This window comes from Agelaius phoeniceus, chromosome 4, assembly GCF_051311805.1.
Source record: "Agelaius phoeniceus isolate bAgePho1 chromosome 4, bAgePho1.hap1, whole genome shotgun sequence".
Lineage (NCBI taxonomy): Eukaryota > Metazoa > Chordata > Aves > Passeriformes > Icteridae > Agelaius > Agelaius phoeniceus.
In genome coordinates, this window is record NC_135268.1 from 11,943,214 (window position 1) to 11,970,025 (window position 26,812).

Below are 26,812 nucleotides of genomic sequence, written 5' to 3' on the forward strand. Positions count from 1 at the left end.
TGGAAGTGTTCAAGGCCAGGTTGGAGGGGGCTTGAAGCAGCCCAATCCAATGACCCCCATGGCAGGGGGTTGGAATGAAATGAGCTTTGAGGTCTCTTTCAACCTAAACCATTCTGGGATTTTAAGACTGTAGCTGTTGCAGTCTGCCTTGGGTTAATATGGGAGCTTGAGGATGTGGTCCCGGGCTGGGGAGCTGTTCTGGGAGTCCCTGCCAGGGTGTGATGCAGGCAGTGATGGTGGGATGGATGGATGGATGGATGGACGGACGGACGGACGGACGGACGGATGGATGGATGGATGGGTGGATGGACGGACGGATGGCTGGACAGGAAAGTTGTTTCTCGGTGGATTTCAGGCGCATGGAGCAAGGGCAGGGAGCGCCGAGGATGCAGCGGGAGCACAGCGATAGGATTTGTGCCTCAGTGTGTCGGTGCGCTGAGTCGGGCGGGTTCCCCGGCGGGCCGGGCCGTGCCTGACGTGGAGCGCCGCTCGGCCGGAGGCGGAGCCGCCGCGGGTTTATCAGCGCCGCGGGTCGCGGCGGGCGCACAGCAACAGGCGGCGCGGGGGACCCGCTGCCTCTCCGCCCGCCCAGCCGGCCCCGGCCCCGGGAGCCGCCGCCGGAGGCAGGGAAGGCAGCGGCAGGAGGAGGGAGCGGGCGGAGCGCGGCCGGGGCCGGGGCGCGGGCGGCCGCCTCGGGATGGTGCTCCTGCCCCTGTGGCTTGTGGCAGCCGCGCTCCTGGGGGCCCGCGCTGCGCCCGGCCGGCAGGTGAGTGAGGGAGAGAGGGAGCGGGGGGACTCCTGCCCTCCCCTGCCCTCCGCGCTGTCCCACGGGGTCTTCCTTCGTCCCCCCTGCCCCGGGGCCCCCGAGCGGTACCGGCCCGGTGCGAGGAGAGGCTGGGATGGACGGGCGGCTCTCCTCTCTCTGCCGTGCTGCAGACCGCTGCATCCAAGCAGCCTGCAACCGGACACGGCATCCCCGGCCCTGGCGGGATCCCGCAGCGGCGGCCTCTGGTCCCTTCCTTCTGGATCCTGTGCCCCTAGGTCCCCTATGCCTGAAAGAGCAAGTACCAAGCCGGCAGTGAGCTGACCATGCTCGGATCACTGCCACCGTCCCTGCGGTCACTGTGGTCCAGTTGGCTTTCCTATTCTCTAGCCTAGATACAAAGAGCTGTCAGCTCACTGCTTCCTCTCTGCCGTAGCACCCGTGCTTCTTGAAGCTCATCGCTTTCCTGCTGTTAAGCCCCTCTTTGGCCACCAAACTTACTTTTTGGCACAGTGTCACAACGTATAGAACGGGTCATTCAGAATCATGATTGCTAGCAGCTCTATTTCTGTTAAACTTGCTGTGGTCTCTGTTAGTATATTGGGAGAACAGCTGTTTATTCAGTTAAGGAAGAACTGCCATCCCTGGAAACCAAATGAAGAAACGTATAAAATAGTGCAGAACAGACCAAGTGATTTTTCAGCCTTCTGCCATTCCCCATTGCATAGTAATTACACTAACAACTTTGTGCACGTGTTTCTTCTCTCTTCTGCAGGCTGGTAAAGAACAGCAGATCCAAAGAGGTAAGTCTTTTTAGCTATTATTCCTGCTATCAAGACAGAAATAAAAGAAGTTAGCTCAAAGAATAGTTATTTCTGGAGAAGTGATCTGTATGCAGGCAAGCATTCCCTGTGCACTCGCCACCACTGCCACCCAGAAGGGTTTGTAGTTGCAGTGACGTGGCACGGCTTGAATTTGCATGCCCTCTCGTGCTGCGGTTTTGCATCTTTATGTGTCTGTGCTTCCCTTCTGAAATACAAACCAGTCAAAGTTATAAAATCTATGACTGTTCACTGTTGCCTTGTAAACTGATAGACCTGGGTAAGAAGGTGCTGTGCAGTGAGTTCAGGGTCAGTGGCACATGAGGGAGCTGAAGGGAAATGTGCCTCTGTGTGCCCATGGGGTGCTTCTTACTGAGACTTCAGCCTCTAGGACTCTTCCCAAAGAGAGGAAACTTCCTTTAACTGGGAGGATGCACCCACAGTAAATTTCAGGAGATCTGTGTTCATTTAGAGTAACTGGCAATTGGGTGCTCCACAGGATGGAAGAGGTACTGGAAGGATGTGGAAGCTGGCATTCCCAGGGCATTAGTGGCAGGGAATGCCATTCTATGTGCTTCTTCCCTTAGCCAGTGTGAAATGAGTCTTTGACCATCCCGGTACTGAGTGTGTGTCCCTGCACACGAGTGCTCTCTGGAGCTCTTCTGCGGTGGGAATGGACCACAGGCAGTTCTGCTCCTGCTGTTGTTGGACCTCTAGCCCTTGAGGTTTTGGTGCAGCTTTTGTTCAGAAGAGAATTTCAGGCATTTCTGTGAATTTTGGAGGTCTTGTCTCAACTTCAGTTCTGGCACTGTGAGCTTCTGGGCTTAGGTTGGTTTCTGCCGTGATCAGTGAATAATGGGAACAGAGACAGCAAGGTACATTTAAAGCTAATTGGCAAACAGACGGTTTTTCCAGTGGTATGCTGATCCTGTCTTTTATTTCTAGTCCTTTCCGTGAGAAGTGGATTGTATTTGAATTTCAGAAACCATAAGCTATATAGGAATGTGTCTTTTAAATTACACAGTACATCAGGCAAAATTCCTGAATCTGGAAAATAACTTTGTCCTTTAACGTCTTCCTTTCTTCCACAGCCCTGGCACTGCTGTAGTCAGGAATATTTGGGGCTGAATTTGATCCTGTAGATTCTGATTCAGAAAGTACAGAACCATAGAAATTATTTGGGTTGGAAGGGACTTGTATAATCATCTCATTCCAAACCCCTGGCCATGGGCAATAACACCTTTCACTATCCCAGGTCACTCCAAGCCCCCTCCAACCTAGCCCCATTCCAGGGATGTGGCAGCCACAACTTCAAACCATGGCTTACTCAGCTGAGAGCTGTAACTCTTGGACTTGGAGGTAAAACCTGCAAATGCACTGTCCTACTTCTGAGTCCCACAAAGTATTGCTTTGCATTGGTGGTGTGTATTTTGAGTTGGCCCAGGGCTGGCTTCTGACAGCAGCTGATCTTTTCTTGTAGCCTGAAAAGTCACCTAGGGAAATTAAGGCACTTAGGGGTTTATTTTTGTTAGACATCATCACAGGGATAGCAAGTTAGCACACTTAATTGCCTGCATTGATGCACAGAGTGCTGCAGTGTCTGGGAGCTGTCAGGAGGGAGTCCTTGTGTGTCACTCAGCCTGAAGGTGCTGATGCTGTGCTGCACCTTGGCCTCCCACGCAGCAGAGCTCTGTCTCTGCTCAGTGCCACTTCTGGGAGACACCTGTGGCACAACTGTGCTGGGCCCCACTGCCTGCAGGAAGCACCTGCAAAACACCTGGAGCTGTGCAGAGGCTGCAAAAAACACCACACCAACCATCTCTTGAGCTGTCTGCATCCCTGGGACAAGTGACAGTGAAGTAAAGGAATGAGGACACCAGAGAGGTGTCCCACATCAGCCTCTCTTCTTGCTTTCATTCATCCAGCTTACCATCTCCAGATCCCACACAGCCTCATCCCTTTTCAGGTGCAGAGCTGAGTGGAAGTTCTCAAGGAATCTGTCCCCCCTTCTTGTCTTCTAAAGATTACAGACTTTTCTTTCTGGGCATTCCTGCCACCTAAAGGCAGCCAAACAGAGAGCAAAGGGTAGTTCTGGAGTGACCCAGGTTGTTGAGAGGGACCAAAACCACTCTGTTGTTTCTGGAAGCCACCAGCCAACAATGCAGCAGAAAAGGGTCATGACAAAACCCCTGCTGGGCTTGTCCAGTTGTCTCCACAGCATCCTCTCTTTATTAAGCATCACCTTGCTGAGTGACCAGAGCAGCTGTGATAAATAGTCTAGGATTTTCAAACCTCTGTTGAGCAGAGCTGTTGTACAGTGCAGAGACAGCTCTTGTGAGGCAGTGGCGTTAATTCTGCAGTTTCACCAGGTTTTGAGGAGAAAGAAAGTCGGGATAGCTCTCTTCAGAGGCATTCTCTAGCTAATTATGTTTTGGCACAAAATGAAAGAATGCTTTCTTCCTTCTTAAGTGCTTCCTTTCAACCTAAACATTGTGCAACTGGAGCGGCATTTTAAGGCCAGATTAAAAAAAGGATGAAGAAAATTTACAGTTAAGTGCTTTTCCTCTTGCTCTGATCAGCACTGTCAGCTTTGAATTAGCAGAGCAGATCGGCTCTGAAATTTTAGCTTTGGAAAGGGAACACCTAGAGCTGGGATAGCATTTCCTCAGAGTGTGCAGTTTGTGGAAAAAGGGTAATGTAAATCAGCAGAGGAGTTCAGATGTCGCTGGGGTTCAGTCATGTCCCATTTAATTTTAATTGCCTTTGAACAAAAGGCATTTCCTCTTCTAGCTCAGCATTTACAGACTCTGGAAAAGGCTTTCGCTGACTCAAAACCTTGACAGTTGTTATTTTCCACCCTTTGTTCCTGCCTTCTTGGGGCTAGCTGGCTGCTCTTATTGGCCAAATAGCCAGGTTTTTCCCCCCAGCCTGTGGAAATGTGGGAATTCTGCTGCAAGATGTGCAGAGCAGTTTCTCGGCTGTGCGGTGAGCACAGAACTCCATCACCAGACTGTGGTCTCTGGCACTGAAAGTCCTGCTTAAAGAAAAAGGAAAACAAGCCACGAGGAATCTCAGCGAGGTAGAAGGTGGAATGTCAGCCTGGGAATGAAATCCCAGTGTTGAAGCACCAGGAATGTGAGGATCTGTGTTTTTACTTTGACCCAGTTAGGATGTACAACCCAGCACCTCTGTCTCCTGGGCATGGCCTGGTGTCTAATTAATAAAAATTACTTTAGAGTTTTAATTTGGTCCCTTCTCTAAGGAGACAGACTAACAATTCTGCTCAGAATTCCCAGTGTTTAAAATGGGAATTATCCTAAGGATAATGACCTAATTAGGATGCCAGTTTTAGAACCTGATCTTGTGGGTGTATGGCAAAATAGGTGGAGTTTGCTGCTGCTGAAACTCACCCTGTGGCTGCTGGCTGTAGGATGTGGGGTACCAATGGGCTTGGAAATGACTTTTCACATTCCTAGGATATAGAATTTGTATAGTAAGATATTTATAGTGCGAGAATTTACATGTGTGCATCTTACTAGTACCATAGATTATGTTTCTGTCAGATTCCTCAGTAACTGGCTGGAAGAATATTAAAAACAGTTCCTTGAAGCCATTAGGAACATTTTTCTACTGAAGGTACTTGTTGAATGTGTGAGTCTCTTAAAACCAGTAGCCCTTGCTACCAGGAGAGAGGAACTGGCTGCTGAGCTTTTCCTCTATTTGATTCTCATATCAAGTGTGATGCACACTGGGAGCAGGTGAAATTTAGCTCACTTAATTAAGTATATTTATTTGAGGAATTCTCAGTGGTGCTTGGCACTGACATCAGAGCTATCAGATCTCGAAGCTTTTCAAATGAAATTGTCAGTAATACCACTTTGCTACTGCTTTCACCAGCTCTCCTAGGAAGAAGGGAGTAGTGAATAACTATTTTTGTGGAAGATGTCTTTTTAACTCTCACCTAGTCAAATAGAGAGGCTTAGACTCTGACCCATTCAGAGCAGAAGTGTGGCTCACAGCTTGACCTGGCTCTTCCCTTACAGCCTGAAAACCAGACGCCAAATATCCTGATTGCTACCAGATTACAGAAGTCTCACTGAAAAGATCAACTCATTTGAATGGATTTGTTTTCCAGTGGTGTGAAATTACTTGAAGACTTGTTGCCTTAGCTGAGGGTTGTGCCATTGAGCTTCTGCAGGATTACAAACAATGTGGCTTTGCTGGGTTTATGGCTTCTCTCAGCTGCACTAAAGTGCAAGATTTAGGGTCAAAATTGTGCAGATCTGTGTCAGGTTTTTTAATAATTAGATTCTCTCATTGTTTTTGATCTCTGTTACTCAGAGGAAAGGCAACAGCAAGTTGCTAGGTAGGGGGATTTGTAGAGGGAAAAGTTACTGCCTTTACCAGTGCTGACATGGATTAATTTATCAGCAGCACCTGATCTGCTGGATTTTTTCCCCATTTCTATTTCCTGAGAAATTGGTATGCAAATTGTGCTTATAACCAAGCTTGGCTCTTCATTTTCAAAAGCTTGATGGAAGTCCTGACACAGAAGCAAGTTCTATGTCAGGTGTACAACGGACATGTGGCATTCCTTACAGGAGAATTCAGAAGGGTCTGTGCCTCTCCTGGAGCTGTTGGGCAAGCCTGAAACAGGAAACTCCCCAGATAAATGTCAGTGAATATTTCAAGCTTTTCTCTTTATTTTTTAGGAAAATCATTTTTATAATAGCAGTTAATAGGAAGAAATTCTTCCCTGTGATGGTGGTGAGGTCCTGGCATAGGTTGTCCAGAGAAGCTGCAGCTGCCCCATCCCTGGAAGTGTCAAAGGCCAGGTTGAATGGGGCCTGGAGCAACCTGGGATAGTGGTGGGTGATGTCTCTCCCCCTGGAAGGGGGTTTGGAACTGGATGCTCTGGAAGGTCCCTTCCAACCCAGACCATTTTGGGGTTCCATGATAAAAGAGGAGCAGTGACACGTGCGTAGCTGAAACAGGAATCCTAAAATGGGATTTTTGGAAGGGGAGGTGTGAGGCAGGGGGGTCCTTCAGTCTTTGGGCTCATTCCAAGCTCCTGTCCTTACTTTGCTGTGGTGTCTGGTGTGTTTCTTGGCAGAGCTGCATTGGAGCAGAGGCAGCCCGTACGGCTTGGTGGTTCCCATCAGCACGGCAGCCGATGGCAGCTACGTGTCCAACGTGCTGTCGGCCGGCCGCCAGCGGCGCTGGGCGCGCGAGGCACCGCACGGCCCCCGCCAGCTCTACTTCAACGTCAGCGCCTTCGGCAGGGACTTCCACCTCCGTCTGAGGCCCAACAGCCGCCTGCTAGCTCCCCAGGCCGTGGTGGAGTGGTACCAGGACTCTGGGAGCGATGCTGGGAACGCCACTCGCACCGGGAGCGCTGTGGAGCACTTGTGGAAGAGAGAGCCCCTGTGGACCGACTGCGCCTATGTGGGGGACATCACGGACATCCCCGGAGCTGCCGTGGCCATCAGCAACTGTGATGGGCTGGTAAGGCTGGTTTCTTGGCGTTTGTGTCTCCTGTCACACTCTGGGCACAGCTTTTGTTGCTTGTAACCACACGTTCCTAGTGATGTCATTTACAGAACTTTATTTCTTAGAAAATATTAATGCCCTACTGCTTTGCTTTGGGATAATTTCTCTGGGGTTGATAAGCGAAGTTCTTAATGTCTCAGGTATGTGAGAGAGAACTCAAACCTACATGTTGGGTTTCATTTTTTATTTGCATGAGGTGTTACAAACAGGAAAATGACTAATGAAGACATTTTCAGACTTAAAAGGTGACCGTTTTTAACTGAGTTTAGAATTTGCTGTCCAAATGTTCCCTCTTTGCTTCTCAGGTATGGAAATGATGGGATGCCCTGCTATCCAAGAATAGCAGCATTAAGTTTTAAAGGGTTCCTTTATAAAGTGAGCATGCTTTTTGTTCTCTTAGCCGCAGTTTTGTTTCATCAGGAGGTGTCATATGAGAGTTGAGCAAGGGGTAACAGGTTTGTTTTCGATCTGTCTGTGAGCATGCAGGGTTTCCCTGTGGCTGAGCAGATGCCCAAATCCCAGAACGAAAGGCTCGGCATGTTTGGAGCCCACACACCATTCCTTGGTTTGCTCAGGCAGCAGTGAAAGCCAACAATACCCACCTTGTGCTCTATCACTGGTGGAACATGCCTGCCACATCCAGGGAGATGGATGTCGTGGTTACCCTCCTGCTTCTTTGGGACAGGAACCATGTGAAGAAGTCTGCAACAAGCATCCTTTCTTGGAAGTGGCTTTCCCACTTCCTATAGCTGCCACGTGGTGATGATTTGATTCCATTTGGAGATAAGTCCTGGCTAGGAAAGCTCCCACCTCAGCAGTGGCAGTAGTCACTGAGTAACTGCAGAGGTGTCTCAGAACCCCCATTCAGACCAAAACTCTTTGAATTCCTTTGCTTAGGGAAAGGAAATACTGGTAGTGTTTGCATCAGAGGTGATAACTTATGTTAGTTTGGTGTGTTTTGGGGGTTTTGAGGAGGATCTATTGCCAGCGTTTACAAAGGCCAAACAGACTCCTGGCTGGCTAGATGGAGCTTCCAATGGAATTGCTCTGATGGATGAGACCCTGGCAGCTGGGTGTTGGCAGTAAGCCTGAGTGAAGCTGTTGTGTTGTGAAGACGAGCAATTGGATTAAATGGAATGAGATTAGGGAGTGTAGCTCCGGCACAGATTGCTGTGGGACTGGCAAGCTGCTTGTGCTGTGTTTTCAGGTAAAGGATGCCAGAGGGGGACTCCTGGAGTGGGAGTGGCTTCACAGGGACAGAGGACAGGGTTGGATGGCATATTGGGATGAAATTCTTCGCTGAAGATGGTGAGGTGCTGGCACAGGTTGCCTAGAGAAGCTGTGGCTGCCCCATCCCTGGAAATGTTCAAGGCCAGGTTAGATGGGGCCTGGAGAAACCTGATCTACTAGAATGTGTCCCTCTTTTCCCATAACATTCCATGTTCTTCCCATGGTTTTGGTGACTGGACCAGGAGAACATGGCCTTTTTCCTTGAGGAGTGTGGGTAAATGCTCCTGGGTCACTCTTGTCTCTCTGTTTATTCCGACCTTCACTGTTTTAACATCTCTTGGAGCTCTAATCATGTGAGTGTGAGAGAAATAAATAATCCTGATGAGTTATTTTATGCTTTTTTCCTCCCAGCATCTCCCAGGGTAGCAAAAGGAACTTGCAATTACTGTCTCTGGTTTCTCTGTTGCTGCACTATGTGTCTCTCAACCCAGCCAGAATATTTGATCCTCAGTGTATCCTAAAGATCTGAGGAGTGAGATAGTATGGCTTAACAGAAACTGGAGCAAGAGTGAGAAATTCTAGGGGCATGTGTGTGCTGGAGGGATTTATTTTTGACTTCAAAGGAATTTAGACACTGTCCAGAGCAGCCAACTAAGTTCTGAAGCTGTGGAGAGAAAGTGGAGGGAAGCACTGGGGTAGCAGTTTGCACAGTGTATAACTTGTAGAAGAGGTTGGATATCGTAAGAGAAAAAGAGCATTTGGTGCTAAATTTTGATTGTTTGATAGTAAATACATGGAATAATCAGCATTTGCACTAGCAAAGTGAGATTTTGCCAGCAGTCTCTTCCTGAATCTAAACTTACATTTAAACCCCCAAATACTTGAATGCTTTTGTTTTGAAATAGTTTGCATATCTACTTTTGCAATGGAAGTTGTCTGTCTGCCATCAGTTCTGCAAATTCCTATTTTCACATCTGCTTAATCTCCCTTGGAAATGACCCTGTTTATTTAAAAATCCCACATGCATGTGCCTGCACTTGTCATGGCAGAAGAACCCTTCATTAGTCACAGAGGAGGTGCCTCTTGTCTGCTTCACTGTGTGTCAGAAAGCTGGTGCATATTTCTGCTGTTGTTTGGTCAAACTAGCAGTATTTATTGTCAGAATCCTTCAGGGGTGGAAGGTGCCAGCCTCAAGAAAACACTACAAATGGTTTAGGTTGTAAACAGAGAGAAGGCAGCAAGCCTAACATTTAGAAAGAGTGTCTTAAAACACTTTCTACCTGTTAATGTATAGAAAATCACCCCAGTTTGTCAGTTAGCTTCCTGCCTTTGTGACAAACTCTGAGCAGGTGTGTGATGCCTTTAGCTTGTGCTTCCACTCTGGACTGTGTTCCTGTAGATGTGTGTCTCTGTGTTGGAGCTGGGATCTGGTTTGTGCTCACATCCGTGCCATCCCAAGGGGCAGGGCTGGTTCCTGTTTCTCCCAGAAACCTTGCTTGTTTCAAAGGAAAGGGCCAGGCCCAGGACAATGAGCCTTTAATCTTTGACTTCAGATTCCAAGTAAAATGGGACTTCTTTTTTGTTTGTTGGAAGTGATTTGGAGTATTTTTGTTTGTTGAAATTTCATGGCCTTCAAGCCCAGGGCAGCGTGTGGTTGTTGGAAGTACAGCTGTTTGCAAGTGGAAGATGCTCAGGAATCTGCCTGCCTTGTAGTGTTCAGCTGCCAAAGCAGGGAAATCCTGGAAGACAGACCAACCATCAAGAATTTAAAAAAATACCCAAACGTGCTTAGATCTGTCATTTGTGACAGATTATTCCTCACTTTCTTATTGCCATGCCTTTTTCCAAGGATATGGAGACGTGAAGAAACATGTCTGTGCATGTTCACAGCTACTTTCCTTTGGCAAATCTTTTGGAAATACAGGCTGGAGTATCTCAGACTGGAGATAATTGCACAGGCTCTAAACTTGGTTCAGGAAAAGCTTTACAAATCTGTAGGAGTTGGGGCTTATAGGATCCAAGGAGTTTCAGGGCATTTTGATTTGTTTCAAATCCTTTTTTATTACCATTGTTTCATCAGGACTGAGCTATTTGGGCTTATTTCTTGTTCCTGTGTTGGTTCTAAGGTACTATTTCAGCATGACTTCCCCCAAGCTGGCAAGACAGAGCTCCTAAATGGGGAAACATCTTTCTAGGAGCCGAGAGTGTTTGAGCCCAGTGTATTGGAATAGCATTTTGGAGACAAACACTTGAATTGCTGCAGAGCATCTGGTTGTAGAAACTCAGAAACATCAGAAACTCCTGCTGAGTTTGGTATTGGGACTAGAACTGGGACTGTCCCCTCAGGCCTGGAGGTTTCTTCCAGTCCAAGCTGAGAGCTGTGGTCAAGGGGACATCTGGTCATCCAGAACTTTGTGGGAGGGCAAAGCACAAGGACAGCAAAACAAACCCTGGGGAGATGGAAGGCAGGACAGACCCTGGTAGGCGGAAGGCAGGACAAATCCCAAGGAGAAGGAAGGCAGGACAGACCCCAAGGAGAAGGAAGGCAGGACAGACCCTGGAGATGAAGCCGCTCTGGCTGTGTGCCGCTCTGGCAGATGGCAGTGGGGCCTTAGGCTGATTTAACACTCCCATATTCCTGCTCCCCTGCCCTACTGTGCTCTTCCCACAGTAATTCCCTCCTGCCATGAACTCCTGTGACCTGCTCTGCCTGCTCTCAGCACTGGTGCTCACTGTGCTTGGCTGCATGATGAGCTGGGCCTGATGGGCTGCAGCTGGACTCCATCCCTGTCACCTCTCTGCCATGCAGCACTTCCCACAGCCCTAGGAATCCACAGGAAAGAGGATTTCTCAAAGCTCAGGAACTCCAGAAACTTGGGAAAATGCATTCCCTCATTTGGGACTGGGGGCTGCTGGAGTAAAACCCAGAGGGGAGGAGCATTGATTGAGAAGGGAGGCGATGGGCACGGAAGTCAAGTGTCAGTATAGTGGAAGATGTTAAATAGAAAATCCTTCATAGGTCTGGTTTGCTTCTCCCTGAAATTTATCAGTCAAAGCAAATAAGTACTTCACCATTACTTCATAGTCAAAGTTTATGCAGATGGTTGCTCCAGCTCCATTTATTTGTTCTTGTTTGTTTTTATAAATTTTTCTAACACAGCCAGATCTGGTCTAATGACAGCTTTGCCTCATTTCCAAGCCCTTGTGTCTCCTCCTCTCGCTCCTGCTTACCTTCCAAGACAGACTTTGGGCCTTAAATATTATGCTTTGGCCCCTTAAGATGAGCCTTTATACCTCAGAAGAGATGTTTGGAACTTGTGACAGTTTGTACCCCAAAAATGATGTTTTTAATCCTAGAGACAAAGTTTTGAACTCCAGAAATGACGCTTCATGACCCAAAAATGAGTTTCTTAGGTCTAAGTGTGATTTAGACCCTGTGTATGAGGGATTAGACACTCAAGATGTGTCTTGGACCCTAAGGATTGATTGGATGATAGAAATGGAGCTCTGGACATGGGAAATGAGGCTTTGGGCACTATAAATGCAACTTCGAGCTATATCTGTCCAAAAAAGATGGAGGTAGTTTAGCTCTTTTTGGCTCATAGGAAGTGTTTGTAGGCCCTTTTTGGTAACTGAAATTAAACTTGTTCTGTTTGTCTCTATCCTCTGTTGAGGAGCAGGTGGCAGCAGGTTATCAGGTAACTGAAAGTAAAGATGAAAGGGAAATCAATCCCATGTGTTCTGACCATTCTGCAGAATTCCTCACCCTCCAAGCTGAGGAGAGATGCAGTGAGTCCAGGCTGGCATCTGAATGACCTGTGATGTCACCTAAGGTGCCTTCTAGAAAACAAGGACCTCCCTGTGGGGCCTCTGGAACAACCAGCAGGAATAGCCCAGAACACCTGAACTGTGAATTTAACAACCACCCCAGGCTGGGCAAAATGTGCACGTGGCACATAGCCATGAGTAGAAAATATGGTGCTCAGGAGACTTGGGTTGTTATTAGTCTCTTTTTTCCTGTCTTTAGACTGGAGACAATATTTGAAGGTAACTTGAGAAAGTTGACAGTCTAGTGTGGGTGAGGCCAGGTGAGGAGAGCATCCTCTAGGAAGGGGTTTAGGAACAGGCAGCTGGAGAGAGTCTGCCTGGAGACTTTCCATAAAAATCTCCACTTTGGTTGCCACAGCTTCAGACTTTTATTTATAGTTTATTTCTGATGTTGAAAAATCGTTCTGTACAGCAAAGCACAGGTTTACATGTAATCCTTCCCTTTTAAGCAATATATTTAGGGGCTGAAACTGCTGTTACAGATCAGTGTGTGGTTAAAAATGCTCTGGAACAAAGGCCTGGTAGTTGAGTGCTGCTCTGGATATGTCTTTTGTAGCTGTTATTTAATCACACCTTGTAGTCCTGGTGATGCATGTTCATAAAACACTGCTTTTAGGGCAGTTGGGCAAAGAATTTCCTTTCTGGATTTTTCCCTCTTTGTTTCCAAAACAGCAGACGCTTCTTAAATGTTTTCATTCCTGGAGGCTCACAGCTGACAGTTTATAAAATAGCAGAAGCTTATTAAAATGACTAAGTACAGCCCTTTTTTATGGTTTCAGTAATAAATTGCAGATTGTATAACCTGTGTGGACCCTCAATAACACACCCAGAGTGCATGAGTTGGGCTCTCATTCCTCATGTCCTGCCTCCACATGTCACCCGTGGCAAAGTGTGTGTCCCAGGAAAAGAAAGTAAACAGATACTGAAATAGCCAGGGTTATCAGCATTCAATCCTTGTAGCCTCTCTCCAAGTTCTCACTGATGGTGGAGTGAATTTGGTGATGGTGGTGCTGAATCTGTGACTGCATTTGGTAGGGTGGAGGTACAGGAGCCATATTCAGCAATGGCTTTTTGATGGTCCATGTTTATCCACTTGGATCTGCAATTTAGCCTGCAAGGCACATGGCCTGATGTTTGCAAAGGGGCAGTAAGCAGGACTGGAGGGAAAATACTGTGCCAGGTCATTGAGGAAAAAGAGTTGCTCTGCTGTTTCCTGTTCTTAGTTTTTCTCTCAGGGTCATGCTGCAACTCAACATTTTGCTCCCATCCAGGCTTTGAAAGAGTCATGGAAAGAAAAGTCACTTGGTTCCATCTCTGGCCCCTGTGTTTCAGCAGGAGCTTCTTGAAATGATGGATAAAGTGCTTTGTTTTCACTTCTATTTTAATAGATACTTAGTTTTCATTGAGTGCTTCTGCTACTTGGCTGAGAACTTCAGTAAGTTACAACCATGCAACACTAAATCAGCTTCCCTACCTCATAAAAATCCCTTTGTCATTTGACTTTCTTGGTTTATACGTGACCAAAGGTGTAAAACTGCTTCTCCTTTTCCTTTGAGAGATTTTACCATAGTTTGGGGTTTTTTTCCTTTGTGCAAGGATTTAGAACCAATCTAAAACTATGAGTTTGATGGGAGTATTACTAGCTTTGGTGCTTCCTAGCTTTTGATCCCCAGAGTAATTCCATTCAGAGGAAGCTGCATCAGTTTTCTGTGCTCCTCTGACTTCTCTCTGAGGAGATGATTCCTCTCATGCATAGTTTGGGCTGAGTTTTCTGTTGCCTTGGAAGGGTGATGATGCTACAGCATCACTTTTGACTGTTGTGTACAGGCAGCAGATAAATCAGTATTTATTTTGCGTGCCACAATAGAAATTGGTGTTGCTGACATCCACACCATGGGATCTTCACATTTTTGCCTTATTTATTCGCTTTATACTTTTGGAGTATTCAGCACTTGAAGGTCTCAGTTCCCCTTCTCTGAAGACGATAAGATGTCCTCACTTTTTGTTTTCCTTTCCACATTTTAGAGGAATCTATGACTGGTGGCATCCCATGATTTCTGGATCTGGGATAACACCAGGTTTACTGCAGAACTGGCAACCTCTGCTGTCTCCTGTACCATTTCTCCATAAAATAGCTCCCAGCAAAGACCTGCTGTAGCTGACACAAAGACAAAACTTGTGCTCAGTAAATATTTCTACAGAGATTTGCTGGGACTGGGCATGTGCCTGACTGCTCTGAGCATGTTCCATGCATACTTTTCCCTCTTGAATAGCTGATATTTTAAACCCACGGTTCCTTCTTTAAGGACAAAGCCTTTGGCCTGCCAGCTCTATGCAGCAGTTTGCTGTTAAAATGAATCCCAGTAGGTTTTCCAAGAAGAAAAAAGAGAGACATATTTTTCCACATAAAATCAAAGTTTTTTTTTTTTCTCTGTGCTTTTGTATAACTCTTAGGGGTTTTCATTGAGTTTTCTTAGATTTTCTGAAAGGGGGAAAAAAGAAAACCCAGAATTTGGATCAAAACCAAGCATGAGAAATTTCAGCATAAAGGAATTTTCTTATGGATGTTTATAGAGGAGACTAAAAAACTTAATTCCAGTCCAGTGCAGTGACCCAGTAAATGCTGACATTTTCTTTACTTCTGTGCAAATTCAACAGGAATTTGGTTAATTTGATGGCTCTTCCACATGCCTTTTGCTCCTTAAAGTGGTATCAATTAGTATGTTGAGAGACTTCAATTCCTGTGGGCAGATGATTTCCAGTATTTTGGTAGGAGCTTGTCTAAGAGCCTTCTTAGTATTGCCCATGGTTTGGATATTAAAGAGGATATTAAACATTCCTACCTTTTCACCTGTGTCTGAATCCTCTGAACAGATAAGACTTCTCTTGGCAAAAGATTTTTTTTTTATTTAAAAATCTGATATTAATGATTGGTCACCAACTGGTGCTGGGTTAATAATTTAGTTGTCAAGTCCCTGTGCTGCCTGTGTTCAACACCCTTCAAGGATGGAGCCTAAAATGATACAGGAGCTCTTGCTTTAATTCTGAGATGCATGACCAGGATAAAACATAGCCTAGAACATGGATTTTATATCACACCGATCTTCCAGAGATGGAAAATGGCTGTGGAATTTCTGCTTGCTCCTCTGGGAAGCATTCCAAGGGTACTGGAGCTGGAAGGTTAGTAAATGGAGATGTTTTACCCCAAAACCGTGGTGTTTTCCCAAAGCCAGACACCTCCATGGAGACTGGAGGCCCATGGAGGAGGAATTCCATCTGCAAACCTCCTCCGTAGGCACCCAGCAGCTGGATCAGCAACATCTGTTTCTCCAAGATGTGCACAGTGCTGCAATATTACTTTTTTCCAGCATTCCTCCAATGTGTGGTGTTTTTTCATATGCCAAGTATGTTGAGGCCATAAATACTATAGCATGCAGAAGATGTGGAAGGAGGGAAGTTATATCCATTTGGATGCCTTTTCCCTTCCCTGCCACAGGGACCTGCTGGACTGGGTGAGCACGATTGGACTTGGGACAAGGGCCTGGGGTGACAGGACAAGGGATATGGCCTTCAGCTGGCAGAGGCCAGGTTAGATGGGGTATTGGGAAGGAATCCTTCCTGTGAGGATAGTGAGGCACTGGCATAAACTGAAGAGTGGCATCATGGGCAAACTCAACAAGTTGAGAAGCTTCTAGAGGATTTTTGGAAAGAAACCCAGATAATCAGTTGATTCTTGCCAAAATGTGGAACCCGTGCAGCATGGGAAATAATATCCACCCAAGGAACTGAAGGGGTAACCCTGGAGCTACACAAACTTAGAATCAGTGTCCACCCACTGTGGCTCAGTTTTGGGGGAGGCTGGCAGGGGGAAATGTGCTGCAGGCAAAGCATACTTCTTTGCTTTTATTTTTCTTCCAATAAATCAAGCAGTGTTGGGTGCAACTCCAAAAGCTTTTTGCCTTTGGGTGGAAAGTGGAGCAGCAGGTAGGTGTGACGCAGGTTTTGCACAGTCACCCAACTGGACCCACCTTAAGCCAACAGAGAGGTGAAAGGTAGCAGTGTTTTGGGGCTGAATCGCTGTTTTCAGACCAGGCAGCACCTCTTTTATAAAAGCATGTCTCTATCCACTCCTGAAGAAGTTGAGACTGGAGGGCTGTCTCCAGAAGCTGCCCCCTCCCCTTGCAGGTCCCAGGTGTTTGTCTTGGCAGGAGGCAGTGTCTGCTGGGCCGGGGCTGGGATATTAAACTGCGGGAACACAGAGCTCTTGGTGCCTTTCAATAGGGCTTCTATTCAGGTAGGGGCAGGATAGAGCTGTCAGGCACCTGTGATTGTCCAGCGGGGAAAAAAGGAGGGATGAGGAGTGGGGGGAGAGCTCTGGCAATGTTTTCCAGTTCTATCAATAGAATGGTGAGAAGAAAGTGTTTTCTGGGTTGGTCTGACTGCTGAGTCCTTTGCTGCCGTCCAAGCATTGGTGGATGGAGAAATCAAGGATGATACTGGCTGAAACAGTGTGTGGGATGGCACAAGGAACCTCCTGAACTGAACTTCCCACAGGTGGAGAGCCTTGTAAGAGATTTTGCTGCAAGCTGATTGATCCATATGTGGCCCAAAGTGAGAATTAATCCAGGTATCCTGATTCTGATACTTGGGATAGTTCTCACTTTCCATATATATTCCAGATATGTATTTCTGCACTTAATTTTTAAGGTATATGGAGTGGTTGATTAATTTAGTTTCCATAGAATGGAAATTGAATTTCAGTGGCCTTAAGCTGAAGGACGAAAGGTTTGGATTGGGTATTAGGAACAAAATTTTCCCCGTGAGGGTGTGAGGCCCTGGCATGGGCTGCCCACAGAAGCTGTGGCTGCCCCTGGATCCCTGGAAGTGTTTGAGATCAGGTTGGATGGGGCTTGGAGCCACCTGGTCTAGTGGAAAGTGTCCCTGCCCATGGCAGGGGGTAGAACAAGTTGGTCTTTAAGGTCCCTGCCAACCCAAACCAGTCCATAATTCCATGATTCTCTGTGGGAAAGAAGGGGAGTCCATTTTGGATGCTTGGAGGAGATGCAGGTGGAAACTGAAACCAGACCATGGCTGACTCCCTCTTTATTGGATAAACCAAACCTCTGTTGGTCTTCATGAGAGTGAAGGGTACTCAGCCTCTCTTGGTCAAATAAAGCAGGTAGGTTCTGCTGCCCTTGTTTTGAAGAATGGAAGGGGGAAGAGAAAACATTTGCAGAAATCTCCAGGCTTTGAAATTCTTGATGTACAGATCCTGTCTGTTTCCCTGTGTTGGTGCGGGTGTTGGACTTGATCTTGTTCTTTGAAGCAAGCAGGTTCATCCTCCTGAGCACAGTCTCTCCCATAAAACAGGACACACTGTTTCTCACTGAATTTTTCAGTGTCCTTGGATTGGACAGTAACTGCCTGGCTCTTTGACACAAGCCTTCTTCACTCTTCTGAGAGCTGTGATCTTCTCATGCTTCCCTTCGAGGTAGAGTCCAACAGCACAGTCCATATTTGCAACTGTGTGTGACTGAAAGGGTCAAAGTTGGAGCAACCTTCTGGAGGGGAAGGGGATTTTGGCATCCTTAGATCCCTGTGTTCATTCCTGATATTTTTCTTGCTTGTTTTTTACTAAGGATGACCATTTCATGTAGCCTCCTGCTGCTGAGCAAGCTCCAACCTGCTTATTAATCTGCTTCCACTTATTGACAGCCTGCTGTGTTTGGAGATGAATGTAAAGCCTTGAACATAATGTTAAGTTTCAATTTTTTTAGCTTATATCTCCCCTTGGAGATATAAGCCTAAAAAATTGAAATTTAACATCACATTAAGTTTCATTTCAGCTCTTCCCAGTGAAGACCCAGCACATGGTGTTTCCAGATTGCTGTGTATGACAGAGGGATGTGCAGATCCTGGGACAGAGAGAGTATGTCTGTAATACAAATGAAGGTTCTTGTGTGGAGAGATGCAGGGAAGTTCTGTGCATCTTGAATTCCCATATTGTGTTGCTGGTTTGCTTACAGCAGCTTTACAGATCTGTTCTCCCACTGATCAGAGCTGGTTTAGGAGAAATAGCTGCTAATTAACGTCTCAGTTCCCCAGGGTGTCACATCAGTGTTAATGCCTTTCTTTGCTGTACAAAGGCATTAAGGACAGCTTGAAAACATAATTTATAACATTTTCTTCCTTCTGAGAGATTGTGTGTTTTGCAAAGTGTTCCCAATGCAGATACCAGCAGAGTTTGGCATGGAGACTGGGAGCAGAAGGTGAGAGCATCCTCTGACCTCGTGGTGTTGGCCATGGGATGGTAGGATAGGTTTAACAACCCAAAGCCTTTCCTACTCTCTGGTGATCAGTTTTAGAAGCCCTTGATAATGGATCACTGTGACTGCTGTGCAAACTTCCTGACATTTTGAGGGTGGCCTTTCCGAAGCTCGCCTGGCAATTCACTGCCTCACCCATACTGCAAACCGCTAGAAAAGGGGGCATTTGACTTCCTAAAATACTTTTGGAAATCCCACCCATAATGTTTAATACTGAAGGTAAATGTGGCCATTAATGGACACTTCACAGCTCCCCGTTGTGCTCTCTGAATGAAGGGCTCTTTCCTCCTTCCCTACAAACACCCCATGCATATTTATAGGGAATCATGTTCCCCCTTAAATACTGTTGATTTTGGCTCAGGAAGTGATTCCTTAGTTTAACCTGCCCTTGTAGGTTATTTTCTCAAGGCTTTATATTGTTTCTTATTCCCTTATGTTTGTCTGCATCTTTTACATTTTGGAAGGAAAAAAAAAGTCTTTTCCAGATTTTGCTACTTCCATGGACTGTCCAGTAAAGGATATAAGGTTTGGTGTCCTCTGGGAAGCCCTCCTAGGTGGGCTGCCTGGGCCAGACTGGGTTTGGCCTCGCTCCCATCTACCTTTTATTATGAACTCCAGCAGCACTTGCTCTTGCATCTCTCTCACTCCACAGAATTCCTTCTGTTCACTCTGCACCATTTGTTCTGGATTGAGGGGGACAGGAAGAACTGCAGGGATGAAAGGAATTAATGGTCAGATGTCATTTAGACAGCTGCAGATACTGGGGAGCCAAGTAGATGCAAATGGGGTGCAGATGGGACCTAGGGCAGGTTTCTTCTGGATTCTCCCCTGGGAGAAGCGAGTTTGTAGGAAAGCCAAGGGGTCAAACCACTTCCCTGAGCCTCAGGGCTGAGGTGATGCTGGGAACAGACAGGTTTATTCCAGCCACTATGCCTCAAAGGCTGCTTGTGGATTTTGGTGGTCCTGTTGTCTTCCCTCTTTCACAGAATCCTGAGGACAGCTCTGGAGAACTCTGCAGTAGCACAGATTCCAACCTGCCTCCTTCAGTGGATGGAAATTTTGAATGTCATTAATTTAGAAGAAAAAAAGTAGTAAAATTATAGCATTCCAAGATTGGAGACTGCTTTCCTGGATTGCTCCATCAATGTGCTTTTGTGGGAAAAAAAATAAATTTCCACTACATACTTTTTTCTTGAAAATCCACCACAGCCTTTTCTCCAAGGGAGCCTTGAAAAATACGTACTCCGAGCACCTCCCTGGCCATCTCTCTGGCTGGGGGGAAGGAAGCACTGGGCTGGCACTGCAGTTTACAGGGAGGATTCACTTGGAAATGCACAGCCTGCTTCTGCCCCTTCGTCTCCATTCATTTGGATAACTTCAAGTTCTTTTTGTTGGTGAATTTTTTTTTTTTTTGGGAGGGAAAGAAATGCATGGGTTACAGTGGTATTACAAGCATTTTGTGCTTTGTACCTCTTGGTACTTGTTTTAGAGCCTGGGTTTTCAGGCTCTAAAATGGCATATGGACATGTTTTCTCTCTTCCTTACCAGGCTGGAATGATCAGAACTGATGAGGATGAGTACTTCATTGAGCCTTTGGAGAGAGGAAAGCAGATGGAGGAGGAGAAGGGAAGAATCCACATGGTGTACAGGCGCTCAGCGGTAGCGCAGCATCCCCCTGACACGCTCCCCGATGTGCACACAGGAGGTACAGTACCCCGTGGGGCTGCTTGCAGGGCTCTTCCAGGTGACTCCAGCCTATGGAAGCTTTTGGAGGAGGCTGTACAGCTCCTGTTTGAAGTTTGGGTCTTGTTTCTTTCTGAGTAACACAAAATTGTGCCAATTTTATTGTTTTCCTCCTTCTCCTGGTTGCTATGAAAGTGCTCTGAAGGCAGTTGTGTTGATTGGATATATTTTTTCACATCCAAGAATTCCCCTCTGCCTTGAAGATGATGTGGTTGGTCCATCTGAGAATAATTACCGTGTCTGAGGATAATTATCATTGTGTAGTTTAATCCATTTGCTTGTGTGTCTTTTTAATGTTACACAAATCCTGATAATCCAAGGCATTGCATATTGAAGGTTGAGGGTTTTGAGGCTCTGGGCTCAGGATGAAAGAGCAGCTCTGCACCCATCAGTGCTCTGACTTTATTTCAGTATCATTCAGCTTCTCACATTCTCACTGTGTTTATGTTGTGTTCACATGTTGTTGAAACTGCAAAGGGTTTGGGAAATAAAAGAAGAAGTATTTACAATGCACAGAGCTAGAGGTGCTTGGCTTTTGGTACCCCAGCAAGGCCATTCCAATTTAGCTCATGCATCTGTGGGGAGGTTTAGCCTGGAGAAGAGGAGGTTCAGGGACACCTTCTCTGAAAGAAGGTCAAAAGTCCCTGAATGGAGGTTGTAGCCAGGTGCGATTCAGTCTCTTCTCCCAGGTAAAAAGTGATAGGTCAAGAGGATGTGGCCACACATTGCACCAGGGCAGATTTAGATTGGATATTAGAAAATATTTCTTCATGGAAAGGCTTGTCAAGCCTTGACACAGGCTGCTGAGGGCTGTGGAGGAGTCACCATCCCTGGAAGGATTGAAAAGTCATGTAGATGTGGCACTTGGGGACATGGGTTAGTAGTAGCCTTGGCAGTGCTGCAGGAACAGCTGAACTCGGTCTTGGAGGGCTTTTCCAACCTCAAGATTCCTGAAGCTTAAAGCAAGGTGCCCAAGCCTGTGGAACCTGAGGAAATGTTTGCAGTGGTTGAGTTGTCTGGTTGGTATGAGCTGCACATGAAAATGTTCCTCTTTCTTCTCTGTCCTTACCTCTCCTCCACCACTGTGCTTGGGCTGGAGGCAGCTGTGCAGAGTGCGCCCTGCTCACACTTTGGGAGCTCAGCCAGCACACACAGGAGTCCACATTTTCAGTGACACATGACTCAACAAAACAGCCATTAAGATACAAAAGTACTTAAAATTGTTGCTGTCAATGAAGTCATCACAGAACTGGAAGCAGTGTGACAGCCTTTCTCAGCAGTGACATGGGACATGCTGTGTCGTGTTTTCCCTACAAGTCACTTCTCTGGGAGGGAGGCTTCCAGCTCTAGCTATATGGAAGGAGCCTGCAGTCTGACGAGCCATCTGGTATTCCTGCAGGATTTACAGCATTTGGGGGTTGGTTGGACATTGCTCAAACAGTTGGACAGAATGAGTGCAGAGTTGGAAGTCAAAAAGCTGCCATCCTGAGGGGAAGGCTTGAGCAGTGATCACAGGGCTGAGGAGCATGGAGGGGTTCCTACCTGGTGCTCTCATGGAAGTCAGTACACCTACCCACTTCTCTTTCCCTGTTTCCTTTAGGGCTGTCCCTTTGATGAAGCTCCCCTGAGCTGTCTTAAGTGGGAACCAGAAACGTGGGGGGTTCTGGGGAAGATGTTGGGATGCCTCAAGCTCCTGGATAATGTGGGTTCAGCCTTCCCACCCTGGAGCAGCACCCTGTGCTGATTTCTGTTGATGGTATCCATGGCTCTGGACAGCCTCTTTAGGGAATGACAGTGGCAATTTGCATGGATTGCTTTCATAATTTGCTTTGTGTGGAGACTGATTTCTTTAGAAGCCTTACATGATACACTCAAGAAATCAGATTGGAAATCCTGCCCCATTCCTGTGGGGAATTTTTGTTTGTGTGTGTGCACAACCAGTTTAGGCCCCTTGAAGGATTCCTTCATTAGTTATTGCTTTTTTATACCTCTGTCTTTTCAGTCATTTTGGTGTGAGTAGGATCGCTTGCATATAAATGGACCTGAATATTTGGGGTTTGTTTTGATACCAGGTAATTGTAGATAGTTTTATATCTTCTATGCTTAGAAAATGCCTCTGCTCTCACTCACTGGTATCAGGGAAATGTGGATAATTTTCCATATTTTGACAGACTGTTGGCAGGATTGACTATTTCTATATCACGGGCAATCTGTCTGCTGATTCAAAGGATCTTGTTTGACTGTATTCCTTGGAATCTGATCTTCCTTCTGCTAGGTGAGGCAATGCAGGGAAGCAGTAGGTCTTGACCACCAAATAATAAAATAATTTCAGTAATCCCAAATCCTCCTTAGACCCTGTGGTGTCCATTGGACAGGGTGTTTGCTGGTTGGAAGTGCTGGGCTCAGGTTAGCTCCCCTGGACAAAGGAAGCTCTTCCTCTTCGGTGGGGAGGAAGGCAAGGCCTCCCATGGGAAATCCCAGCTATTGAAAAAACTTAAATGTAGTGGGATGTGACGCTGGACGTTTGTTTTTAAGCATCTGGGATGAGCACCTGGTCTGGGAATCATCCCACAGCAGGACAGTGTCTAGAGGTCTCCCTGGGTGTAAATACACATGACAGGCTCCTGCCAGCTTTTCCATGGGTTGTCCTGGGATGACATTTGTAAGCTCCACTTCCCCAGTCACTTAAGTCTTGATCCTAAAGACACCGAACATCTGCGCTTCTCATTGGGTTGAGTACTGCAGGTAGTCAGCATTCATTTTGTGTTACTCCCCAGTAATGTTTCTTAAGTCAAAGTAAGACTTGGTTTTATTTAAAAATAATTGTCCTTTGTCCTTAAGGGCAAAAAGGAGCGAAGACCAAGTCTCCATGTTGGGGGTGAAGGGTTTGAGGGACAGAGAGCAAATGAGCTGTGCAGAGCTGAAAGAAACAGAGCTGAGTATGAGGCTGTCATGTTAAAACATGATTTAAATAAATCCTTACCATTTTCTTGCCAAAGCAAGTTTTTACTCAGGAATGGAAGGAAATGCTCTCAGGACAAGCCTGAGTTTGGGAGGTTTTGGAAGTATAACAATGATTTTACTCTGGGTAGGATGAAAAGAAGCTGCTGTTAATAAGCTGAGAAGCATCACTGAAATGTGTGATCATTAACCTTATTCCTTGAAAGCGCTCAAGATGCAGCAGAAACAGGCAAAGAACTTGTGGAATTTACAATCAAATTTGCACCTAGGAGTTCTACTGAATTTGGCTCAGTAGTGTGGTAAAATAAAACCCAAGCTATGTTTCAGAAACATAAAAGCCTGATCCAAGTCCGATGGAGTCAGTGGGAACACTCAAACTGACAGCAGTGGGATGATGAGGCAGAGTTTGGATCACATGCTGCTCGAGCTGATAACTGAGTATTGAATTTATCTTTCCTCCTGTTTGTTCACTTATCATTTTTTCTGTGCACTTCTGTGTGGTAGAATGATGACACCCAGCCCTGAGCTGAACGGTTCCACAGCGTGGTAATGTACTCGGAGCTTTCCTCTTTCATCCTCCTCTTCACACCATAGTATTTCTTAAATGACAACCTATTCACCCAGCAAGCACTTGAGATGAAAGTATTTTTGTAATTACTTCCTAACAGTGGGAAACAAGGAGTAGGAGCCTTTATCTCCCAGCTTCCTTTCAGAATTTTCATTTTCCCCAAAGAACCGAAGTGCCTGTGTGTCTGATGGGGTTGCCATGGTGCTGGCGTCGAGTGTCTTTGTCCCAGGTGGGAAACATGTAGGAGGAAGAAATGATTTGGGAATTGCTCCTGGTTGCCTGGGAATGAAACCCTGGAATAGAAGGTAGAAGGGTGGGAAGGCTATTGCCTGCTTGGGAGACCTCCCTGTGCACTTCCCTGGGCACTTTAGTAGTTCTCAGGGACACTGTTGTGCTGGAGGGTGTCTGAGCTCTTTCTCAGCAGAATTTCTCATGACCTGTGTTCTGGTGGAGGATATTTTTGATGCTGCACAGCCCACCACACAAGTTTGTGCATCAGAACAATGGGGAAGATAGAAATGATTTCTGTGTAGACTCATTACAGCATGTTGTGTAACATCCTCTGTTCAGTATGGACATTCTTGTATAAACACAGCATCCCGGCGTGGTGTGGGTTGGAAGGGACCTTAAGGACCATCTTGCTCCGCCCCCCCCTGCCCTGGGCAGGGACACCTTCCACTATCCCAGCCTGCTTCAAGGCCCATCCAACCTGGCCTTGGACACTTGCAGAGATGGGGCAACTTCTTTGGGCAGCCTCTGCCAGGGCCTCACAACCCTCAGAGGGAGCAATTTCTCCCTAATATGAGGCCAAAAGTCTCTCTCCTGCTATCTGGTAGTCCCCGAAGAAAGGGCCACCAATAACTTGTATTGATGGCAATAGCATTGTCTAAGGACATCCTGTTCTTTGTCCAGCACTTCTGGAGTTTTGTTTTTAATTCAGTCATCTTCTCTTACATTGAAACTGAAGTGGATTCTTTGAAGTTCTTCACTGAATATAGTTTTGCTTAAGGAAATGGTAATCAAATAGAATAGGGAGAACACATTATGGTGTAAAAGATTTGGTGATGGGTGGATAGGAAGCAAAGGGAAACACAGACTTTATAGTGAGGGAAAGCTTCCATTATTTTTTTAAGAAAGAAAAGCTTGAGCAGGAGTGGATTAGAAGGTGCTGTGAAGTGACTGATGTGCTCTGTCTGTGTCGGGGAGGTTGCGCCTGATGATGAGAGCAGGAACATCCATCTGCTTAAGTCGTCTTCTGTTCTTGGCAATAACAAAGGAAAATGATTTTTGAATAAAACCAAGAATAAAGGCTTCATTCCAACTACAGGCACCCAGCGCCAGAGCAGTAAAACACACAGAAAAATCTGTATGAAGGGAAAATTGAAAAAATGGAGACAGGTCAGTACATTCAGCTTGCAGCCATTCCAAGGCTCGTACCATTTTCCAACAAAAACTCCCTGTGCCCCCAAATTGCATAGGAAGAAGAAGACTTTCAATAAACAGTGGTGCTGACAGAGAGGAGAGGGTTTTAAATAATGTGTAAGCAGCTGGTCGTGTATGAAGGAGCCTCTTTGGTTTATAGATGACATTCTCAAGGTAACCTGGGAGAGACATGCCAAGGTGAGGATCACCCTTGGGTGGCCCGTGTAGGACTGAGGTCCCTGGCTTGGATGTGGAGTGGCTCATCTCCACTGCTGGGTTTGATCAGAAAGGTGCACATGAAATGGTTCAAAGTGTTTTTTATGGACCAGGATATATGTACCAGGATGGCACCCTCTGAGAATATGGGAATGGGAGTCAGAGGAGCTGCCTTAGCAGGGGGAGTTTATGTGAATTAGAGGTCAGGAACCGGAGGAAATGAATCCTCCCACGGCTTGTGGGGGCTGAGGCTTGTTCATGTGTTTCACATGCACATCCTACAAATTTAGGACCAAAATGAGAGCACTGAGAGACTCTGTCACTGGGAGCAGAGAGCCTTGTTTGATCAGTCTGTGTTCTACAGCAGGCTTTTGATGGGAAAATGAGCTAAAACATAGCAGTTTGTGTCATAACATAAATGAGTGATTTCCATGCTGTGGGACTTTTGTTGGACTTTCTCCTCCTGAATTTTCTACAGTTTTAGCATTTTTCCCCACTGTGAGACACCTGGTTTCTAATGGGTTTGATGCTCAGTAAATTTATAGGAAGATCCTAGAAACAGCTTAAGAATCCAAGCTGAGGGCAATTTAATTCATTTCTATCTTCAAAAATACCTGGATGAGATGAGATCCTTGGTTTATGACAGAGAAGGAAAATGCATCTGGTGTGTTTTGAAGGAGCAGTTTGGATGCCATGCTCCTGCTTTGGTGGGGTCCATGTGGGGTTACTGTGGACTAATTCTTGCTGTGCCCCATGTATTACACCAAGATGTCCCAGAGCTCGCTACCACCCCTTCCCTTTACCCCTTCCAAGCATGGTGCAGATGCTAAATGAACTGATCTGGTTTGTGGTGTGTGGGATGACACAGAGCTGGGCAGCTGGAGCTGACAGGAGCACGGGTGGAATGACTGACATGAGAACAGCAGCCTCGTACTTCACACTGCTCCCAGTGGACTGAGTTTCTTCAGATCCATTTCTGGGTTACACAAGTGCAGAAATCTTTCCAAAATGCAAGAGTAAAACACTGCAGAGTAACAGCATGACCCAGCTGTTGTTTGCTAAGAAAACAGGGCTGTTTTGGCTTTTTTTTTCCAGAATACCTTGCCTAATCATTCTTTAGACTATTCCAATAACGTGGGACAGGATCAGCCAGATAATTAGGGTTCTGGAGGTTATTAAAAGTCACACAAGTCTGCAGTTAGAGTTGGAAAGGAGGGAACTGATGTCTCAGCGAAGCTGACTTCTCGTGCGTGTTGCCGGGGAGAGGCTGACCTGTGGAACTCTGTGTTGGATTCCACCACATACCATGTGGTTTGGGAGGAGAACCCAGGCAGGGATGAAGAGCTTAGCTGGCTTGTACTCCAGGAGTAGCCCAGGGAAGCAT

General features: G+C 46.3%; 1 protein-coding gene across 4 annotated transcripts in view; it reads left to right on the forward strand.

Moving 5' to 3' along the window:
• The window catches only part of ADAMTS3 (ADAM metallopeptidase with thrombospondin type 1 motif 3), a 73,406-nt gene that overhangs the window by 2,901 nt on the left and 43,693 nt on the right, over positions 1 to 26,812 (forward strand). For 3 of the 4 annotated variants that reach the window (XM_077176810.1, XM_054633050.2, XM_077176809.1), the window contains exons 1-4: positions 510 to 766; positions 1,539 to 1,566; positions 6,698 to 7,089; positions 20,067 to 20,223. In XM_077176810.1, the coding sequence (XP_077032925.1) occupies positions 698 to 766; positions 1,539 to 1,566; positions 6,698 to 7,089; positions 20,067 to 20,223 (646 nt within the window). In that variant the 5' untranslated portion in view covers positions 510 to 697. Of the gene's footprint in view, positions 1 to 509; positions 767 to 1,538; positions 1,567 to 6,697; positions 7,090 to 20,066; positions 20,224 to 26,812 lie in introns of those variants that run through there. The other variant, XM_077176808.1, reaches the window with a different exon arrangement.